The sequence below is a fragment of the Mirounga leonina genome, unplaced genomic scaffold (genome assembly GCF_011800145.1).
Source record: "Mirounga leonina isolate KUSES-001 unplaced genomic scaffold, KU_Mleo_1.0 Mir_173, whole genome shotgun sequence".
NCBI classification, from domain to species: domain Eukaryota; kingdom Metazoa; phylum Chordata; class Mammalia; order Carnivora; family Phocidae; genus Mirounga; species Mirounga leonina.
Genome location: NW_023270447.1, coordinates 60,906,879 through 60,925,842, shown reverse-complemented (window position 1 = coordinate 60,925,842; position 18,964 = coordinate 60,906,879). Strand labels below are relative to the sequence as shown.

General features: G+C 44.0%; 2 protein-coding genes across 2 annotated transcripts; one reads left to right on the top strand and one right to left on the bottom strand.

Annotated features, from left to right (window-relative positions):
• The first annotated feature begins 2,433 nt into the window (after nt 1-2,433).
• Nucleotides 2,434-4,481, top strand: LOC118020247 (olfactory receptor 2A12-like). The gene has a single exon (XM_035020179.1). The coding sequence runs from the start codon at nt 3,188-3,190 to the stop codon at nt 4,133-4,135; it is 948 nt and encodes a 315-aa protein (XP_034876070.1). The 5' UTR covers nt 2,434-3,187; the 3' UTR covers nt 4,136-4,481.
• A 5,636-nt stretch (nt 4,482-10,117) lies between these two features.
• LOC118020246 (olfactory receptor 13-like) lies at nt 10,118-11,128 on the bottom strand. The gene is given in 2 exon segments (XM_035020178.1): nt 10,118-10,287; nt 10,290-11,128. Coding segments are annotated over 2 exon segments (945 nt in total). The 5' UTR covers nt 11,065-11,128.
• Nucleotides 11,129-18,964: the final 7,836 nt, after the last annotated feature.

Sequence of the window (18,964 nt, the reverse complement as noted above, 5' to 3'; positions counted from 1 at the left end):
AAGTTTAAGGTGTGCATTGATTTAATACATTGAAATACTGGAAAGTGATTAAGGTGCTTTTCTTGTAAGCAATATGTAGGGTTTTTTTAAACTCAATTTGAAAATACGCCTTTTATTAAAATATTTAGTCCTTTTGCATTTAAAGTAATTGCTTAAATACTTAAGTTCACATTTACCATCTTTCTACTTATTTTCTATTTGGCCTACCTGTTTTCTGTTTGATTTTTTCCTCTCTCAAAAGAGCATTATTTTGGATTAGTAAACATTTTTTTGGTCCATTTTCTACTACTTTAGGTTGTTAGTAATGCATTATTTATTCTTTTAATGATTTTAGAGATTACAACATAAATCTTGACTTATCAAAGTCTAATGCAAATAATTAGTTTTACCACTTCTCCAATTACACTAAATATTTAGAAAACTCTGACTTTATTTACCCCCTCCATTTCTTGTGTTATTGTCATGATCTTTGTCTTTCATTTTTTTAATTCCACAAGACTTTGTTATTGTTTTTCATTCATTTTAAATTTATATTTACCCACATATTTATCTTTTTCTTGGAGGGACTTGTCCCTCTTTTTTGCATTTTCATGTTTCTATCACTTTCTTTCTGCCTGAAGAACTCCCTTCACATAATCTTTTTTTTTTATTATGTATGTTAATCATCATACATTACATCATTAGTTTTTGATGTAGTGTTCCATGATTCATTGTTTGCGTATAACACCCAGTGCTCCATTCAATACGTGCCCTCTTTAATACCCATCACCAGGCTAACTCATCCACCCACCCCTCTCCCCTCTAGAACTCTGTTTGTTTCTCAGAGTCCATAGTCTCTCATGGTTCGTCTGCCCTTCACATAATCTTACTTTTTGTTCGTCTGAAAAAGTTATTTCACATTTAAATTTTTTTTAATTTTTAAAAAACTTTTTTGGAATAATTTCAAATTTATAGGAAGGCTGAAAGAATACTACAAAAAATCCCATATGCCCCATACCCAGATTTATTAATTTTTAATAATTTGTCATGTTAATGTTATGTTTTCCAGAATGCTTTGAGAGTAATTTGCAGACATCACATTCCTTTACCCCTTAATACTTCAGTGAATAGTTCCTGAGAATAGAGGAATATTCTCTTATATAGTAGCTGTTAAATTCAGGAAATTTAACATTGACACATTTATCTAATCTAATTCATATTCCAATTTTATCAGTTGTCACTGATTTTTTGCCATTCCTCCCTTCCAGAATTACATATTGCATTAATTGTTATGCTTTATTTTTCAGTATTCTTCCATCTATTATTGATTCTCAGCTTTTCTTTCTTTCTTTTCTTTTCTTTCTTTCTTTCTCTCTCTCCTTCTTTCTTCCTTTTTTTTTTTTTTAAAGAGAGAGAGAAAGAGCACTTGCGTGGGTCAGGGGGATGAGTGAGGGGAGAGGCAGAGGGAGAGGGAGAGAGAGAGCTTAAGCAGGCTCCCCGCTCAGCGCCGAGTGGGACTTGGGGCTTGATCCCATGACCCTGCGATCATGACCTGAGCCTAAGAGTTGGGCGCTTAACCGCCTGAACCGTCCAGGCAGCCCGATTCTCAGCCTCTCTTTGTCTTTCATGATAAAGATATTTTTGAAGATTAAAAGCTAGGTATTTTTATAGAGTATCCCTCAATTTAGGTTTCTTTGATGTTTCCTCATGATTAGATTCAGGTTTTGCATTTGGAGCTGAAATAATATATAGATGCTATATTGTTAGGATTTCAGATATGGAGACACACTGTGTCTATCTGCTCCTTACTGGTGATGTTAACTGTAATCGCTCATTTAAGATATTGTCCAGTTTTTCCACTGATAGCTAATACTTCTTACTTTTGTAGTTAATAATACTTTATGGATAGATAGCTTGTAACTATGTCACATTCTATTTCTTATCAAAATTACTTGCCATAGAGTTAGCATCCATACCAGTCAGGATGCTGTCAGGAAACAACACACCAGTGATGATGTGAACAGGGAAAATTTAATATAAAGAATCATTGAGGGGCACCTGGGTGGCTCAGTCGTTAAGCGTCTGCCTTCGGCTCAGGTTATGGGATTGAGCCCCACATCGGGCTCCCTGCTCTGCGGGAGGCCTGCTTCTCCCTCTCGCACTCCCCCTGCTTGTGTTCCCTCCCTCGCTGGATCTCTTTCTGTCAAATAAATAAATAAAAATCTTAAAAAAAAATAATTGACTGGTAAAAGGTGGGTAACTACCAAAAAGGTTGAAAGAGATCCAGAAGTAGCAAGGGGAAAAAAAAAAAAAAAAAGCAGCTACTACCTCATGGCTGAAAGAGAGGACATATTGAAGGGACTGGGGATTTAGAACCTATCTCTCTCCCTCCCCTGCTCCTGGCACTCCCCCACCTCTGCCAAAAAAAAAAAAAAAAAAGAAAGAAAAAAAGACTGAATCCAGACTTTTTCAAAGAGGGTGTGCCTACCACAGGGATACCTGTCAGCTGCTGGTCGGGACAGGCCAGAGTTTGCATAGAAGTGGCCACTGGGTGGAGAAAGTGTGGCCTGAGTGTGTGACTATAGTTGGTCCACTGAGGTCAGTTGAGGTGAGTGCTTGGGGCCCTTCCAAGCACCAGCCCGCTGGCTCTCAAGCTGAGTGGCTGAGGAAGGACTGCTGCCCCAACCTAAGTGCCTTCCTGGGGTTAGCACATCACAGTGCCCCTCTAGCGCCCTCTATTGACAAAACCTCGCATTGACAGCCGGCAAAGGAGACAGGTTTGCAGCGTGAGGAGAGGCTTGGAGCAGTGCTTCTAGACAAAGGATCTTTCAGGCAGAGGCAAACTCCACCTCTAAAGGTTTGAGGGCTGGAGCTGATGTGGTGTACATTGATTGTCACTAGACGTGGGCAACCAGTCTGTCCACCGAAGGTGATTGCCTGTGAGCACTTTGCCATTATTTATTCTTTTAAGGCATATGTCAGATGCTTCATATGTATTGCCTCTACTCCTCATAAAAACCCTGAGAGATGAGTATTACTAGCTACATTTTACAGATGAGGAGACTGAGGTTCAGAGATGTTAAGTAACTTGTTCAAGACAGTAGAGTAATGGGGGTCAGAATTAAAATCCCTGCCTCCAGGGCCGACATTCTTGCTGGACTACCATACTTCAGATTTAAACGAGTGTGGTTCTCTTATAGGCCTCACCATGTGGATGGCTCCAGGGCAGAACCAAAGCTGGGTTTCTGAATTAATTCTGCTTGGCTTCTCCAGTGACCCCACATCCAACAGAGTCCTCTCCATTGCCTTCCTTCTCCTTTACCTGGGCTCAGTCCTGGGCAATGCGCTCATCATCACCCTGATCTGCCTGGACATGCAGCTGCTCACGCCCATGTACTTCTTCCTCTGCATCCTCTCCCTGCTAGATATGAGCTGTGTCACCACCACCATGCCCCAGATGTTAGTGCATCTCCTCCCTCACTCTCAGACCATCTCCTTGACTGGCTGTTGGCTGCAGATATATGTGTTTGGTGCCCTGGGCCTAACTGAGTGTATTTTCTTCGTAGTTATGGCTTATGACCAATATGTGGCCATCTGCCACCCACTGCGTTATACTGTCATCCTCAGCTGGGACCTCTGCACACAGCTGACAGCTGGGACCTGGGCCTGTGGTTTCTTCTTCTCTCTGATCCATACATTCCTCACCATAAGGCTGCCATACTGTGGGCCCAATGTGGTCAACCACTACCTCTGTGAAGGCCCCTCAGTACAAAGCTTGGCTTGCATGGATATCAATCTCATTGAGATGGTGGACCTGGTCATCAGTGTCTTCATGGTTGTTGTCCCACTATCCCTCATTCTGGCTTCCTACATCCGTACTGGCCAGATCATTCTCAAGATCAAGTCCACTCAGGGCTGCTGCAAGGCTTTCTCCACTGGTGCTTCCCACCTGACTGTGGTCACACTCTTCTATGCTCCAGCCATGTACATCTACATGAGGCCCAACTCCAGCTATTCTCCTGAGCGGGACAAGCAGATCTCACTCTTTTACAATGTCTTCACTGCCTTCTTCAACCCTGTGGTCTACAGTCTGAGGAACAAGGACATCAAGGAGGCTTTTCTCAAAGTGATGGGGTGGGGTAGGGCGGCCTGGTGAATTGGGAGACAGGAGAAGCCTGAGGGAGAGTGTCCAATGCTAAGGAAAAGGACAGCATTTATAATGTATGCAAACAATATGGTGCATTGGAACCAATAGAGCCCCTGGTCAGGGGAATGAATGTGGTACATGAAACCAACATGGCTGTCTTGCTGAACTTGCTACATTGTGGTGCAGTGACAAACAATTCCATAATCTTCCTGGCTTACAACAGCAGAAGCTCATTTATTGCTCATTTTCCATGAAAGTTGTAAGTGGACCATGGCCTTCTGCCATTGGATTCTTGGATCCAATCTGAAAAAGGAGGCTCTATCTGGAATATCCCATTCTTATGACAAAGAGAAAGACACAAGATGACTCTTAAAGCTTCTGCTCAGAAGTGACACACATCTCTTTGCTGATATCCTACTGGCCAAAGCAAGTCACATGGTCAAGCCCCATAGCAAAAGGGCAGGAAGTATTTTCTTCCCACAGAAAAGTAACACATGTCACATGGCAGTGGGTATGGATATATAATTCTTCTATAGTGAAAGCAGCAACAATGGGGGTGATAATATAATCTACCATAATGGCACTGGAGTGAATAGGATACATGTAACGAACATGAAACATGGTAATTGTAAGTGACATGGCACATGGACACAGTAGAGGGCCAAGATGATTTAGGCAATCAAAGTGGTACATGTAAACAGTGAATATATGTAGCCAACATTAAAAATTAAGCCACCGGAACCAAGTGGCTCACAGACCTGACTTGGTGCATAGAACCAATGTGGTTCATGGAGCTAATGTGGTATACTCTGCATTGTGTTACAGAAGGACACAGAACCTGACAGTAAGTGACCTGTCTCTTATATTCTCTGTTAAGTTGGGTTCTAATCCCAACGTTGTAACTTGTTTTATGGCTTTGGGCAATTCATTTTCTTTCTCTGAATCTTAATTTACTCATCTATAAAATGATCATCTTAAATGTAATGGTATCCAAGACCTCTGTATTTCTAAAATTCTATGCCACAGTAGGTGGACTAAATGAAACCCAAGTGCAATAAACTTGAGAATCCTCTGGGAACCATAAAACGAGTAAGGAGAGCAGAGAAGAGTAAAAGTCGTTGCACGTGTGTTGTCCTTTATAAACCACAGTGGGCAGCACACATAGCAGTGACTCTCATTCTTTCAAGGGATCAAAATGACATATGAAGCTAAGACTCCTGGCATGGGGCCTCAGAGTTAGCATGAACATCCAGCTTCCTTTCAGACCTCATTGGTGGCCCAAAGGCCTCAAGGATGAGCCGATGCTCCTCCAGTATTTCTTGAACATCCATTATGGCCAGCCTTGGGGAAACCAAAACAGATATGTGGAGAGATTTACAGTCATAAAATTACAATGCCAAACCCAATGCCACAGTGACCCTGAAGGGCTGATGACCTCATAGGAATGAGGTTCTCTCTATGGGTGTCAGACATAGAGGACCAGACTGCTTCTCACCCTACTTCCATCCACCACTGCATACCCCAGCACTTTGTAAGCTCTCCAGAACTTGGAGTCAGGGAGAGGGAGATAGAAACCCCAAGAAGATGAATATTATTTCTCCCACCACTGGAATGATAGCTCAAAATGGAAATTAAGCTCAGTTACTGAGAAATGAAGTTACAGTTGTCTCAGGAAACAAGTAGTTACTGTAACAGAGAAAAATGGAGGGAAACCTACTTACTGAGAGCTGACAGGTTAAGGCCCTGGTAAGGAATTAAGGTTTAGCTGATACCTGAGGATGATAGGAGTCACCCATGCAAAGAGCCAGGAAAACGGCATTTCAGGCAAGGGGATACTAGGGACAGAGGCCCCAGGTCAGGAAAGGACTTTGCATTTTCTGAAGAGCTGGAAGAAGACTCCTATGGTCACAATAAAGTGAGCAGGAGAGGTAGAGATGACATTGAGAAGTAGGCAAAGGACAGCCTAATGAGCCCTGTAGAAAGTGTCAGTGCAGTGGGAATGCTTGGATTCTTATTAGGGAGCGGTGCAGTTTTAGGGGTGATGAACTCCATTGTGGGTGTGGCTTGAGATGACCAGAAAGGAAGTGGGAGAAGAGGTCATTGGGATGAGAATGTCTGGGAACTCACAGGTCAGGAGTGAGAACAAAGAACCTCCTTTTTAGAGAGTGACAGGGGTCTTGTGTCCCCAGGGAGAATTCTAGGTTGAGGATACTGAGAGGGGCAGTGGCTGAATATGGGGCTGAGATGGCAAAGAGAGGGAGAACTGGGGAAAGGGAGAAGTGGGGACTTGGGTAAATGGGGCTGATGAGCAGAGTCTGGGAATAATGAATGACTAGAGAGTTCTGAGGGTTTCTGAGCTGATAAGAGATTTCGTCTCTAGTACTTAGGTGCTAATATTGTCCTAAAGCATTTACTCAGAGATGAAACAGGGCTGAGCTAGGCAGGGCATTTGGGTGGGTGGGTATAGCTGCACCAATAGACTCCAGTACCTGGCATGACAAAGTTCCAGGCAGCAGTTCCAGAGGGCTTCAGGCAGAAAGTGAAGGGTCCCATGGGTTTTTGAGGTGTTCCTTCCCCTTGTGGGGGAGGGATTAGGGAGCTATGGGGTTGGTGGAGGGTACTTGGTAGCTGATGAGAGCTTCCTGCTTCTGGCCTTGTGGGGAAGTGGGCTGCTTCGATAATGGGGGAGAAATCTTCCTCGCTGTTGAAGTTTCTTCCAGAAGGTGGGAAGTCTACCTGATGGCTCTTCTACAGCTAGACATTCAGGGACCAAGGTAGTGGAGAGGTGAGTCTTGTGGCTAAAGTGTGATGAGGTGTTATTAGTTTCTCTACAAGGACAGATTGCTACAGTTTGTAATTCGGGTGATAATAGATTTTATCTTAACAATGATGAACAACCTACATTTTTGAGCATCAGGGGTGAGGGCTGGGGTGGAGGAGAGGTGGTGATACAGTATTTTCAGAAGAAGGGCTTGGGAGACCTGATGAGGGGTTGGATTGAAGAGCACTTACTGAGGGAGATCTGGGCATGGTTTATGAAGGTGCTTGTCTTGGATGGTGGCAATGAATAGGGAGATGCTGAAAGATGTGACAAAGAAAGAAGGAAGAATACTTGATGGCTTGGTGTGTTGGTGAAACAGAGAAATCAAGGAAGGTAGCAAGGTTTTATTTAAGCCAGATTTCCCACCGTCTCTACTTCCCTATAGTTCGCTGATGGGAGCCAGTTGATTGCCCATTGTCATTCCCGGATCCCTGGCACTGCTGAAAGAAGTCACAGCCCCTGTCCTGTTGGAATTTGGTCTACAAACCAGCACAGTTCATAGGAGGCAGATATGTATTTAAGGATGGGATTAGAAATTATTATTGTTAGGGACGCCTGGGTGGTCAGTTGGTTAAGCATCTGCCTTTAGATCGGGTCATTGTCCTGGGGTCCTGGGATCGAGTCCTGCATTGGGCTCTCTGCTCAATGGGGATCCTGCTTCTCCCTCTGCCCCTGCTACTCCCCCTGCTTGTGTTCCCTCTCTCACTCACTCTCTCTCTCAAATGAGTAAATAAAATCTTTAAGAAAAGAAATTATTGTTAAATAAATTCTCTGTTAAGTTGGGTCTCAATGAGGTAGGGGTTTTTGTTTTTGTTTTTGTTTTTGTTTTGGCTTTTATTCCCTTCCCTGCCAAGTTTCCTTGAATTTTCCCTAGAGGCAACACTCTAGCATAGATTTTTTTCCTAATCACCTGGAATATTTTGCACCCTGAAGTCTAAATTTCCTGTATTCCCTCTCTTCCAGAACTCCCCCAGTTCTCTCTAACCCTTAATCCCACAACACTGTTCTCTGGCCTAATCAAATCCCCTTGTCCTCCCATTTCCTCCCATTGTACCACTATTATCTTGATGTAACCTGGAAAGCATGACGAACTCCCATAATATCTCTACTATCCATCCTTTGCCCGTGTGATCTGGGGGCTTTGTGTGTCCTGTCAATCCTTCTATGTGGTATCTGCTTGCTCTCTCCCAATGCCCAGCATCTCTCCTCAAGCCCCCTTCCTTACTGCTTTCCAAAATATGTTCAGCAAATGTCCTATAACCAGCTGTGAAATGTGAGGCCAAATATTATTCTTCCAAATTCAAGTTATAGTAATAACTGCCATTAATACCACAATTATTATTACTTTACTTGCTGAGTTCAAAGTACCTTCAATGATATCTGGTTGGGTTGAATCTGTATTACTTTTGTTGGAACCATTACTGTTTTATTGAGGACTATTAGTTAATGATGGTTCCATAATTCTGAGGCTAAAGAGGCCTGATATTAATCACAAGGTAGCATAATAGTTTTGAATTTCCTTTGTGTTCAAAGTGAGAATCTGACAGTATTTTTCTAAGGCATCATTTCACTGAATAACCTGTCACTTGTATCCATTAGGTGATTTAGACTTTCAAATTCAAAGCCAAATTTGGAACAGGAATAGCTGAAATAGTTCTGTGGACTGTGGGAATTCAGAATCATGACAAGGATAAAATGAATGCCAGGAACTCCTGCCTCTTTTCCTCTTTTTTTTTTCTGGTGGTAGAAAGAGTGAAGGCAAAATTGGAGGAGATTTTGTGGTCAGTAGGGGCTCCTTGTGACAGCTTACCTTTCTGATTCAGCCTTCATTGAAGTGTTGCTTGCCTTTCTTGCTACTGGAGTATTTCCTGCCTTTTTTGGTATGATAGGCACTGGGTTGTCAGTACAATTCCTGAGATTCTGTGGAGCAACTTTTCTGTGTCTCCTCCAAGGTGCTGGAGAGTCAAAGGGGCCACAGCTATGGGTGAAAAGTTCTGACACTGGTAAGAGAAGCCAGCACCATTATGATCATTATATCTTGCCATTCCTGTCAGTATCCTCTTGAATCAAGTACTCTAGTAACACCATTATTACTCAGTTTAGATTTGAACAAATAAAAAGCTCTACCATGTGAGAAAATCAATGAAGGTATCTTTGAGGAGTGCTGGTTGTTTGTAATCAGGGCCTCTACATTTGATATCTTGAAAGGGTGTCATAATTTTTCTGTAGTTTTGCCAATTCATATTTCATGAGCTTCTTGGTAACAGACCCAGATTTACTAAATTCACACCAGAATGAAGTATAAACAAATGCCAACCTGTTCATTTATAATGTTAGCTATATTTTCCAGAGAGCAGAGTGGCCCCTCTTTTGAAGCTGAAATGGTCTCGATCAGTTGCTTGGTAATTGTGGTATTAGGAAAAAGAAGTAGAGCATAACAAGTAGAATGGCAGTGTTTATGTAAAGCGTGCAATGCATCAAGCACTGTTTTGAGAACTTTACCTATGTTAACTTCTCACAGCAATCTTACAAGGTGATGGTTTGCTGCAAAGTATGAGCTCTGACCCAGTGTGGTATGGTTTGGGTGATGTTTCATCTGTATACCAAGAGGCCCCTCAAAATATCTCTTCACCACAGCAGGGACTCTCCATGTACCCTGGGACCCACACTCCCATGGAAGTGCTGGATGAACAATGACCAATTTCTGAACCCTATTTCTAAGGCCACTTTTCCTTTCTCCTAAGACTATGTTTCTTTAGATCTGTTCATGCTCCTGACTGAGATAAAATAAAGTCACTGATATGGGTCCTGTCAGTCTTCTTGTCCTGGCCATCCTAAGTTGATTTAATAGGCTCAATCCTCATGAACTCAGTCATTTGATTAGCAAATGTTAATGATGCTTTGTTTGTGCCAGACCCTTGGCTGAGCCCAGGGAAACAGAAATGAATCAGACATAGGTCCTGACTTGGCACTCTGTCTACAGTTTGTTCTCTTAATGTTTGAAGGTAGCTCAGCTGCTGCAGCCATCAACAAGTCCCACCCAGGCACCTACCTTACATATTATCTCCCTTATCAGTCAGTGATTCTTGCCTATCCTGTGGGTAATGGAATGGAATGGGGTAGAACTTGTGGTTTCAGTTCTGGTTGTGGCCTTCTGTGCTCCAGTGGCCTCACTCAGAGGCCCTGCCCCAGCCTGTTAACTTGAGGAAAGCCCTCTTCACATCTTTGTTTCTAAGGCTATAGATGATGGGGTTGAGAAAGGCAGAGATAACATTGTAGAACAGAGCCAGTTTCTTGTCCCGCTCTGGGGAGGCATTGGCCCCAGGATTCATGTACATAACATGGCAGGTCCACAGAACATGGTGACCACAGTGTTGTGGGAAGCACAGGTGGAGAAGGCTTTGAGTCGACCCTGGGTTGAGTGGATCTTCAAGATGGTGGCAAAGATGCAGACATAAGAGGCCAGAATGAAGGAAAGGGGTACCAGGAGAAGGATGAAGCCCAGGATGAAATCTACTTGGTCATTGAGGGATGTGTCTGCACAGGCCAGCTTCAGAACAGCAGGGACCTCGCAGAAGAAGTGACTGATCTCATTGGGGCCACAGTAGGGCAGGCACATGGTGAAGACAGTGTAGACTAGGGAACAGCTGATTCCCCACAATCCACAAAAGACCACCATTGCCCCACACAGCCATGGGGTCATGATAACTTTGTACCTGAGTGGGTAACAAATGGCTACATATCTGTCATAGGCCATGACAGAGAACAGCCAGCCCTCAGTGATGCCCAACACCAGAAAGATGTACATCTGGGCCACACACCCAACATAGGAGATAGTTTTCTTCTGGCAGATTAGATGTACCAACATCTGGGGCACAGTAGGGGTGACATAGCTCGTGTCCAACATGGAAAGGACACTGAGGAAGAAGTACATGGGTGTGTGGAGGTGGGAGTCCACGTGGATCAAGGTGACAATGAGCCCATTGCCCACAAGTGTAGAGAGGTAGAGAAAGGGGAAGAGGTTGAAGAGGATTACATTAATGTGGGAATCCCTGGAGAAGCCCAGAAGGATGAATTCAGACACAGAGCTGTGGTTGTCCCAGGGGAAGTTCTGCATTCTCCTTCAGCTGCAGAAAGAGAAATGGAACTGCTAGTGACCCAGCATAGGATGCACATTCAGGGACCATGACCATTCACTTGTTGAGAAGGTCAGTGGTTACTCGGATACTACTTGGAACTAATATGAGGTCAGAGACTGAGATCTAGCTTGGGCGAGACTAGATTTTGGGGGGAGGTGGGGAGGGAAACCTTCTTGGAATTTTCTGTTTCTCAGGCCCAAATCTTTTTTAAAGACTACCAGAGACTCATTTTATTCTATCTGCCCAGCAAGGCCACCTGCTTTCTTGTCCTTCAGGAGCTACCATCACAGTACATTGCTTGGGGTTCTTCTCCCTTAGTCCTGGCTATAGAGTGATGATCTGAAGCTCTCCCATCCCTCTTCTCAAAAAACAAACACTCAGAACCTTTTACTTTGGTGCTTTAACCTTCTGATCATTACAGATATATAGAGGGGGTGACTCAGAAATGTGGGAAGATATATGAATCCAGAAATGTTAAAAGTCTTTAGAAAAAACCCATGTCTGAGTTTCTTGAATCTTTTGGGTCTCTGGAAGCTTCCTCACATGTGATTTTATTTGAGATGAAGTTGTTCACCACTCTGTCTCATCCTGGCTTTACCCACAAATGAAGGGAAGGGTCTTCCTGCTTGACCCTAAAACTATAATAGAGGCAGAATAATAACTGGGTTTTTTTTTTGGTTATTGTTTCTTGCTTGTTTGTTTGCTTAAAGGCAGCTTCAGCATCTCTGAATCCCTGCAGCCTAATGGGAATACCCCTCCCAATGGTAATCTATCCCTTGGAGTTCTTTCTTTCTTGCAGTTGAGGTTTCTGACTGGAAGGGAGACACATTTAAAGACTGTGCATGGATTTAGTTTATATCTTAAAAGTTAGGGCTGATTCCTTGATTGTGGTGCCATAGAAGGTGGCGTGTTCTAGTGGAGCATGGGATTTGGAATCAGAAGATTGGACTTCAAGTCTTGGTACTTCAACTGTGACCCTATTCAAGTAATTTAATCTCCTTGAACCCCGTTTCCTTCTCTGTAAATTCTGTGTAATACCTACCAGGAAGAGAGCTCGTGAGAAGTAATACATAATATGTGTGAAGCGCCTAGCACTGTGGCTAGCACAGAGCAGGAGCTTAGTAATGTAAGCTCCCATCAAATCCCCTTCCTCATGGTGTCATTCATCAAATGGTCAACAAACACTGAGCACCGTCTACCTACCAGGTTCTGTTCTAGGAGCTGAAGAGACAAGGACAAACAAGTTATATTCTTAATCCTCAAGGAGCTTACAGTCTGGTTGGAGAAATAGAAGAATAGAGGCACAAACCACATTCTAATGTGTTTAGCACTATGATGGAAATATGTGCTAGCAGCCAAAGCTCTATGCTAAGCACTAGGGATAGAGTAATAAAAATCTCTGCCCTCGAAGACCATGCATAGGAAAGAGACTGGTAAACAATGAATGGCAGTCAATCAATAAGTGCTGATAGAAGTAAGTACAGGGTGTCACAGGAGTCCATTAAAGAAGCACCTAGGTAGCCTTTGGGAGTTAGATTTCACCAAGAAGAGGATACATGATGTGAATTTTAAAAGATGAGCAGGAATTAGCTAAGCAAAGAACTTAAGGAAGAGTTTTTAAAAAGATGGAATAACAGGTGCAAAGGACCATAACTAAGGGAGAACTTTGTGAAAACATGGAGCACAAGCCATAAAGTCTGAGCATGGGCTAGTCTGCACAGGGCAAGAGGGAAAAGATTATAAAGGATATTATATATCTTGTTAAAGAGCATGGAGTTGATCATTTAGGTCATGGCAAGTTGCAGATGAGTTTTTTTTTTTTTTTTTTAAAGATTTTATTTATTTGACAGAGAGAGACACAGCAAGAGAGGGGAACACAAGCAGGGGGAGTGAGAGAGGGAGAAGCAGGCTCCCGGCCAAGCAGGGAGCCCGATGCAGGGCTCGATCCCAGGACCCCGGAATCATGACCTGAGCCGAAGGCAGACGCTTAAAAACTGAGCCACCCAGGCGCCCCGTTGCAGATGAGTTTTAAGCAGAAAAGTAATTCATTGAGATTTAGGTTTTAGAAACATCACTTCTTGGGTAGAAGTTAGGAGAAGGCATTGGAGGAAGACCATTTGAGGGGTATGGAAAAAAGGCAGAAGCAACGTAATATTCTAGACAACAAAGAAGAGAAGAGAGATTATAGAGAGGTATAGAAAATTGAATCAACAGAACTTGGTATCTGAGAGGTACGGAATGTGAGAAAGAGGGAGGGGACAAACATGAGCTTGAGGTTTCAGGCTTGGGAACAATTTCAAGACAAAACCTGGGTAGAGGTGGAAGAGAGAGAGATGGCATGGGGCAGGAAGTGGCTGGAAGGTAATGATTAACTCTGTTATAGACATAGAGCTTGAAACATGGGGTAGCTTTGAGGATCTGACCATCAAAGAATAGGACAGATAGCCTTGAAACTCAGGAAGGAGATTTAAGTGGAAGATCAAAATTTTGGAGGTAATTAGGCATAAAATGGATGAGAACTATTCAGGACACCTCAGAGAAAGAGCAAAGAATCAAAAGCTGCAATCTGGAGCATGAGAGATCAGCAGTGGAAGAGCCAGGGCTTGAGCAAGAGCATCAGGGAGGCAGGGGAGCTTGGTGCCACAAACTGAGGGAGTTGGCATCTTCAAAAGGGCATATGGTGCCAGAAACTACAGAGAGGGCAGGAGCAATAAAACTTTAAAAATATAATAATGTGGAAATTATTCTTGGCTTGGAAATGGGAACTGTTGGTGGAGTGATGAAGACAGAAATCAGACACCAGTAGGTTTTGAGACGTGAACTAGGCTGTAAAGTGGAGTAAGGAGGAGATATCTAAGGTTGGGACATAAGGTGGAAGAGACGTTTTGCTTGTGTTCCTGTTTTTTGTTTTTTGTTTTTGTTTTTTTTTTTTTTAAGAGAGAAGGGAGTTCAGAATGTATATACACTACGGGGAGGTCAAAAGAGAGGGAGAGAGAAGTGACATTGCAAGGTCTCTGAGGAATTGGACAGCTATAGTACTAAGGGCACAAGTCATGAGAGGCAGCTTTAGGAAGAGTACAAATGGAAGGGAAGGAGGTAAGAATGAGTTGGATACAGATCATTTAACTGTGACCACTAGCAAATTCAAGATCATCTTCCCATGGACCAATCAGTCTTATGTGTTCTTCCTTCACAGCCTCTCATATAGATGGTGAGGAAGACAACCTAATCCAGTGGTTGAAAGTATAATTTCAAGTCTCAAATGGATAGAACAAGAAGCTGATGTCAAGAAAAGAAATGCTATAGCCCAAAGCTAAAATTCTCTGTCCCTTCCTTGGGTTCAAAAAGCCAACGATAACAGGTCAGGTGGGGCAGCAGTTCATTGGGCAATAACCGAGGACTGAAAGTGGATCCGTGTAAGGAAACTTTCTACAAAGTCAATGTGAATGACATCATTGAGAAAGGATGCTGACAGATCACGAAAGGATGCTGACAGGTCTTGGAACTGTATCTGCAGTAGCCAGACTTCATGTGGGGCATCTTTCTCACTTCTGGGGCCACATTTTAAAGGGAGTGTGGATATGTTGAAACAGGTTATAAAGAAGGGTCTGGAAGCCACATCATATGGGCAAGAGTTGAAGCAATTGGGGATGTTTGCCATGTGGAGTGAAAGGTGAAGGGCATTCTGGAAGCTGAGGCCCAACTCTTTAAAGGGCTTTCATGTAGAAGACTTATTTAAGACTTGTTCTGGGTGGTTTCAAGAGTGCAGTTGGGAGTTACACTAGGGAGGCAAGATCCAGCGTAATGTAACCAACTTACATTAGTGAGGGTGGTCCACAGATAAAATCAGATGGCCTGGAAGGTTGTGAACCTGCTGACCCCATGAGACGATCAAACAAACTGTCAAAATGCTAATGAATCATTGAACATTATATCAAAAACTAATGATATACTATATGTTGGCTAATTGAATTAAAAAAATATAGTACACAGTTATATTACCAAAAAAAAAAAATCTCAAAATGTATTGTGACCAGTCTGCTGATTGGGCAGGAGTGTCTCTGGTCTACTCTATCTGGAAGAGTTGAAGACTTTGCCACCCCTCTATGCTCTCCTTCCAGCTCCACCTGGACCTGATGTCGGATGCCTGGACAATTGCAGTAGTCTCTCAGTAGGCATCCCATCCCCAGTCCTGGCTACATACTCAGTGACCAGAATATGGTACAGAACTGAGGAAAAGAGGAGTGTAGAGGGAGATGGGATAGAAGGGCCAGGAATAGATGAATGGGGGCCCCAAGCCCACTGTGAGGCTCCTCTGCAGCCATTGCAGGGCCTGGCCTAGAGCTGTACCAGAGAGGAATGACAGGATATTAGTATCCTGTTTGGAAGCAATCACCTGCCTCCCTTTCCCAAATAAGTGCATTACAAATTTTCCCAGTTCTAACATCTCCCTTCAGCTCTTATCTTCTATAACTTGTCATCCCCACTTTCATCTCTCCTACCAGGGCCTTGTCCTATATCCTCTATGGAGAGCCAACTGCTTCAGCTCCATAGCAGCAAGCCTTCACTTCCTTCCACCTCTATCCCCCTCAACTGAGAAGCACACCCAAAAGACAAATAAGGAGGAAGAGAGAAAGACAAAGAGACAGATCACTGTACAGAGAGAAATCAATAACACAGGAGGACTGAGGTCAGGAAGCCGAGCAGATGCCCAGGAGGACCTGAGGTAGATGGAAAGCAGGCAAACAGGCATCCAGTGAGACAGGCAGGGATAGGCAGGAAACATCAGGCAAGGATGCCCAGGACTGCATGGCTTGGGCCCCTGCCTCTGCCCCTTTCCTCCTTACCTGGCACTGGGCTCAGTGTGGGATAAGCTGGGAACCTGCTGGTCCCTCTTTCATATTCTGTTCCTGATCCTCAGGGAAGACAAATCAAGTAGCTTCTTAATGAGCCTCTGTGTTGTGGGATTCTCCAGGGCCCATCGCAGCCCTCCCAATCCCTGACCACACTTCACCTCCCCAGACTGGCACTCAACGCCTACAACGCCCAGGTGCCCTGACCCTCCCAGCTCAGTAACCCTCTCTTCTCCACAGGCTTCCTCCTACTCTGCCTTGGAGTACAAGGGGACAGATGGGTGGGTGTCAGTTACCGTAAGTACATGGATTGAGAAGTGCAAGAGGTGAGGGTCAGGAAGGCACGCCAGGGAAGACTTCCATGGACCATAAAGAATCCACAGGGGTTTTGGGAAAAGGAGGATAGCAGGGAAGGGTTCTATTCTTCTCTCAGTCCCCAGGAGCCTGATGCACTCTCTACATCATGCCCTGGTGGGTCCTGGCCTATGTTGTGTTCTGACATCCAGTGCCCCCAAAGGCTGTAGCTTTCTGCAGGGAAGAGAATATGCTCCCCAACAATTATGAGATTTTTCACAGAACCTGGCTCAGGATGAAACAATTGATAAATATTCCACATGGGAGCAAAGCCCTGAACAGTCGGAAGACCTAAGCTCAAATCCTGGTTCTGCCACTTACTAATAATGTAGTATTGGACAAGATACCAGCCTCCCTGTACCTCAGTTCTTAGACCAGTAAAATGGAGCAATAAGAGTATAGGGTAGCTGTGGGGATTAAATATGATCAGGTATGAAACAGATGTAGTAAAATTTGCATATCATTTATGCTTGACATGACTCCCTAGTGTAAGTCAGATGGTTGATCTGCTTGTCCTACAAACATATATTTTCACAACGAGACTCAGAGTGATCAGGCACCACAACATCTCCTTCTCACCCAGCAGCTCTGCTTCTTGCCTGGGGCAGGACACATAGCAGGTACCTCATAATTGTGGTCAGAATCTCACCCAAGCATAGATGGGGGAGACATCCCCTTGGACAACAGAAGGTGAGAAGTCTGAAGTAGCCTTCTTTGATTTGAAATCACTGTCACCGGAGTCAAACATTAGTGCTACTTGGAGATGGCAAATGGAGTTGTCTTATTGTCAAACTCTGGTTGGTAGCAACTACCTAGAATACTGGATCAAGACAGATGCCAAGACACCCGAGGCTCACTGAGAAAGACAGCCATGATTGATCAGTAACATCTGCCATGAGCACTGGAGGGAGGTTAGTGGAACATGTGGTAGGTATTAGTATGGTGTTTCAAGAGCCCCCTTCAAGTTTTCATCATTCCTTCTATTAGTATGTGCAATTCAGTTCAGCAAAGTGAGTCCCCTATCCGACACTGCCTGTGCTTATCCAGGGGAAAACCTCAGCTGGCTTTCATCCTCCTACCTGCAAACTCCCCCTCTATTTTTGTTGAAGAGAAAGAAAATGAAGGCATTAGTTATGTGAAAGAGAGCAGGGAGAGGGGAAAATCACTTTGTGGCCCATTTCCCTGCCAGTTGCCACCCATTTCCTTGCTCCCCTCTGGAGGAAGTCTCCTAGGGAGAGTGGTGTGCACTTCCTTTCCCCACTTCCTGTCCTACATTTCCCTCCCAAACACACTGCAGTCAGGTTTCACCACCATCGTGTCACTATGCCTGTTGGTTTAGCAGTGGTGGCGAAGAGGCGATCTCAGCTTTTAATTAAACAGAACCAAGGTTTTCTTCCCTAGTGAAATGATTCCTCCTTTGAGCACTAGAACCTCCAAACACACCAAACCCAAAGTTGCAGAGATAAGAAGCAAAAATTCCTCTGGAGTGTTAATTCATATATTAGAGAGAGGGACCAATCCCATCACACCTGGATCCGTGTGTCCCTTCAGAGGAAGATGGTACCACTTAAACCATGTTTGCTGTTTCACATCATAAACTGCATTCTTTATGATGGCACTAGAACCCTACAGGATGTTTTCTCCCACATGGCACACTAACTGAGCCTTCAGTAGGCAACTCCTTCATCCTATTAGACCCAGATATTTCTGGGTGTTTGGGCACAATGGGAGACCACTGAGTTTTGTGAGTGTAAGGCCACTGTCATATATATATATATATATATATATATATATTTTAGTAAAGTGTGTCTCCTGGTTGGGGATGATGCTGCATGGGATATTATGGCAATGGATAACACACTCTGTAAGACCATTAGTGGTGGACTGTCAGAGATACTTCAGGCAGGAAACCTGAATATGTGTCTATCCCTGGAACGACAGACTGCAGCCCCTTCATGATGGAAAGTGTCTAATGTAATTTATGTGTCACCAGGTAACTGGCAGCTCCCTCAGGGAATGGTACCACATCAAAGGCTCAGCATCTGTCTCTGCAGCTGGGGTCTGGCACATAGCAGTAGCAATGGCCAACTCAGCCTTGGTCAGGCTGACTCCATGGGGCTGAGTCCTCACATAGCCTCTGTCATGCTGCAATGGCTGCTGTGTAGAGCAAGCACGTGTGTGGTTCGGGAAAGAGGTTGACCAGTCTACAGGTGGATCATCTAGTCCACCTGATTATAGAGAGACACTCCCCGCCCCTGGCCCCGTAGTGGATGCCCACCGTGCATATTTATGTAGCACATGATTATCTTCACATTCTGGGTCTGAGAGAGGCACATCCACATGATGTCCTCTAGACCCCATGTCATTAATCCTCTAATCTTTTTCTTTCCAAGTTTCTGGCCACCCTTTCATCCCATTAGCAACTGCCCATGAAATAGTAGATAGCCACACTTGAGGGCATCTCTCATTCCCTATAAAGCAGACAGCCAGCTATACACATAATATGTGATTCCATTTCTGTAAGATTCTTTTTTTTTTTAAGATTTTATTTATTTATTTGACAGAGAGAGACACGGCAAGAGAGGGAACACAAGCAGGGGGAGTGGGAGAGGGAGAAGCAGGCTTGCCGCTGAGCAGAGAGCCCGATGTGGGGCTAGATCCCAGGACCCCA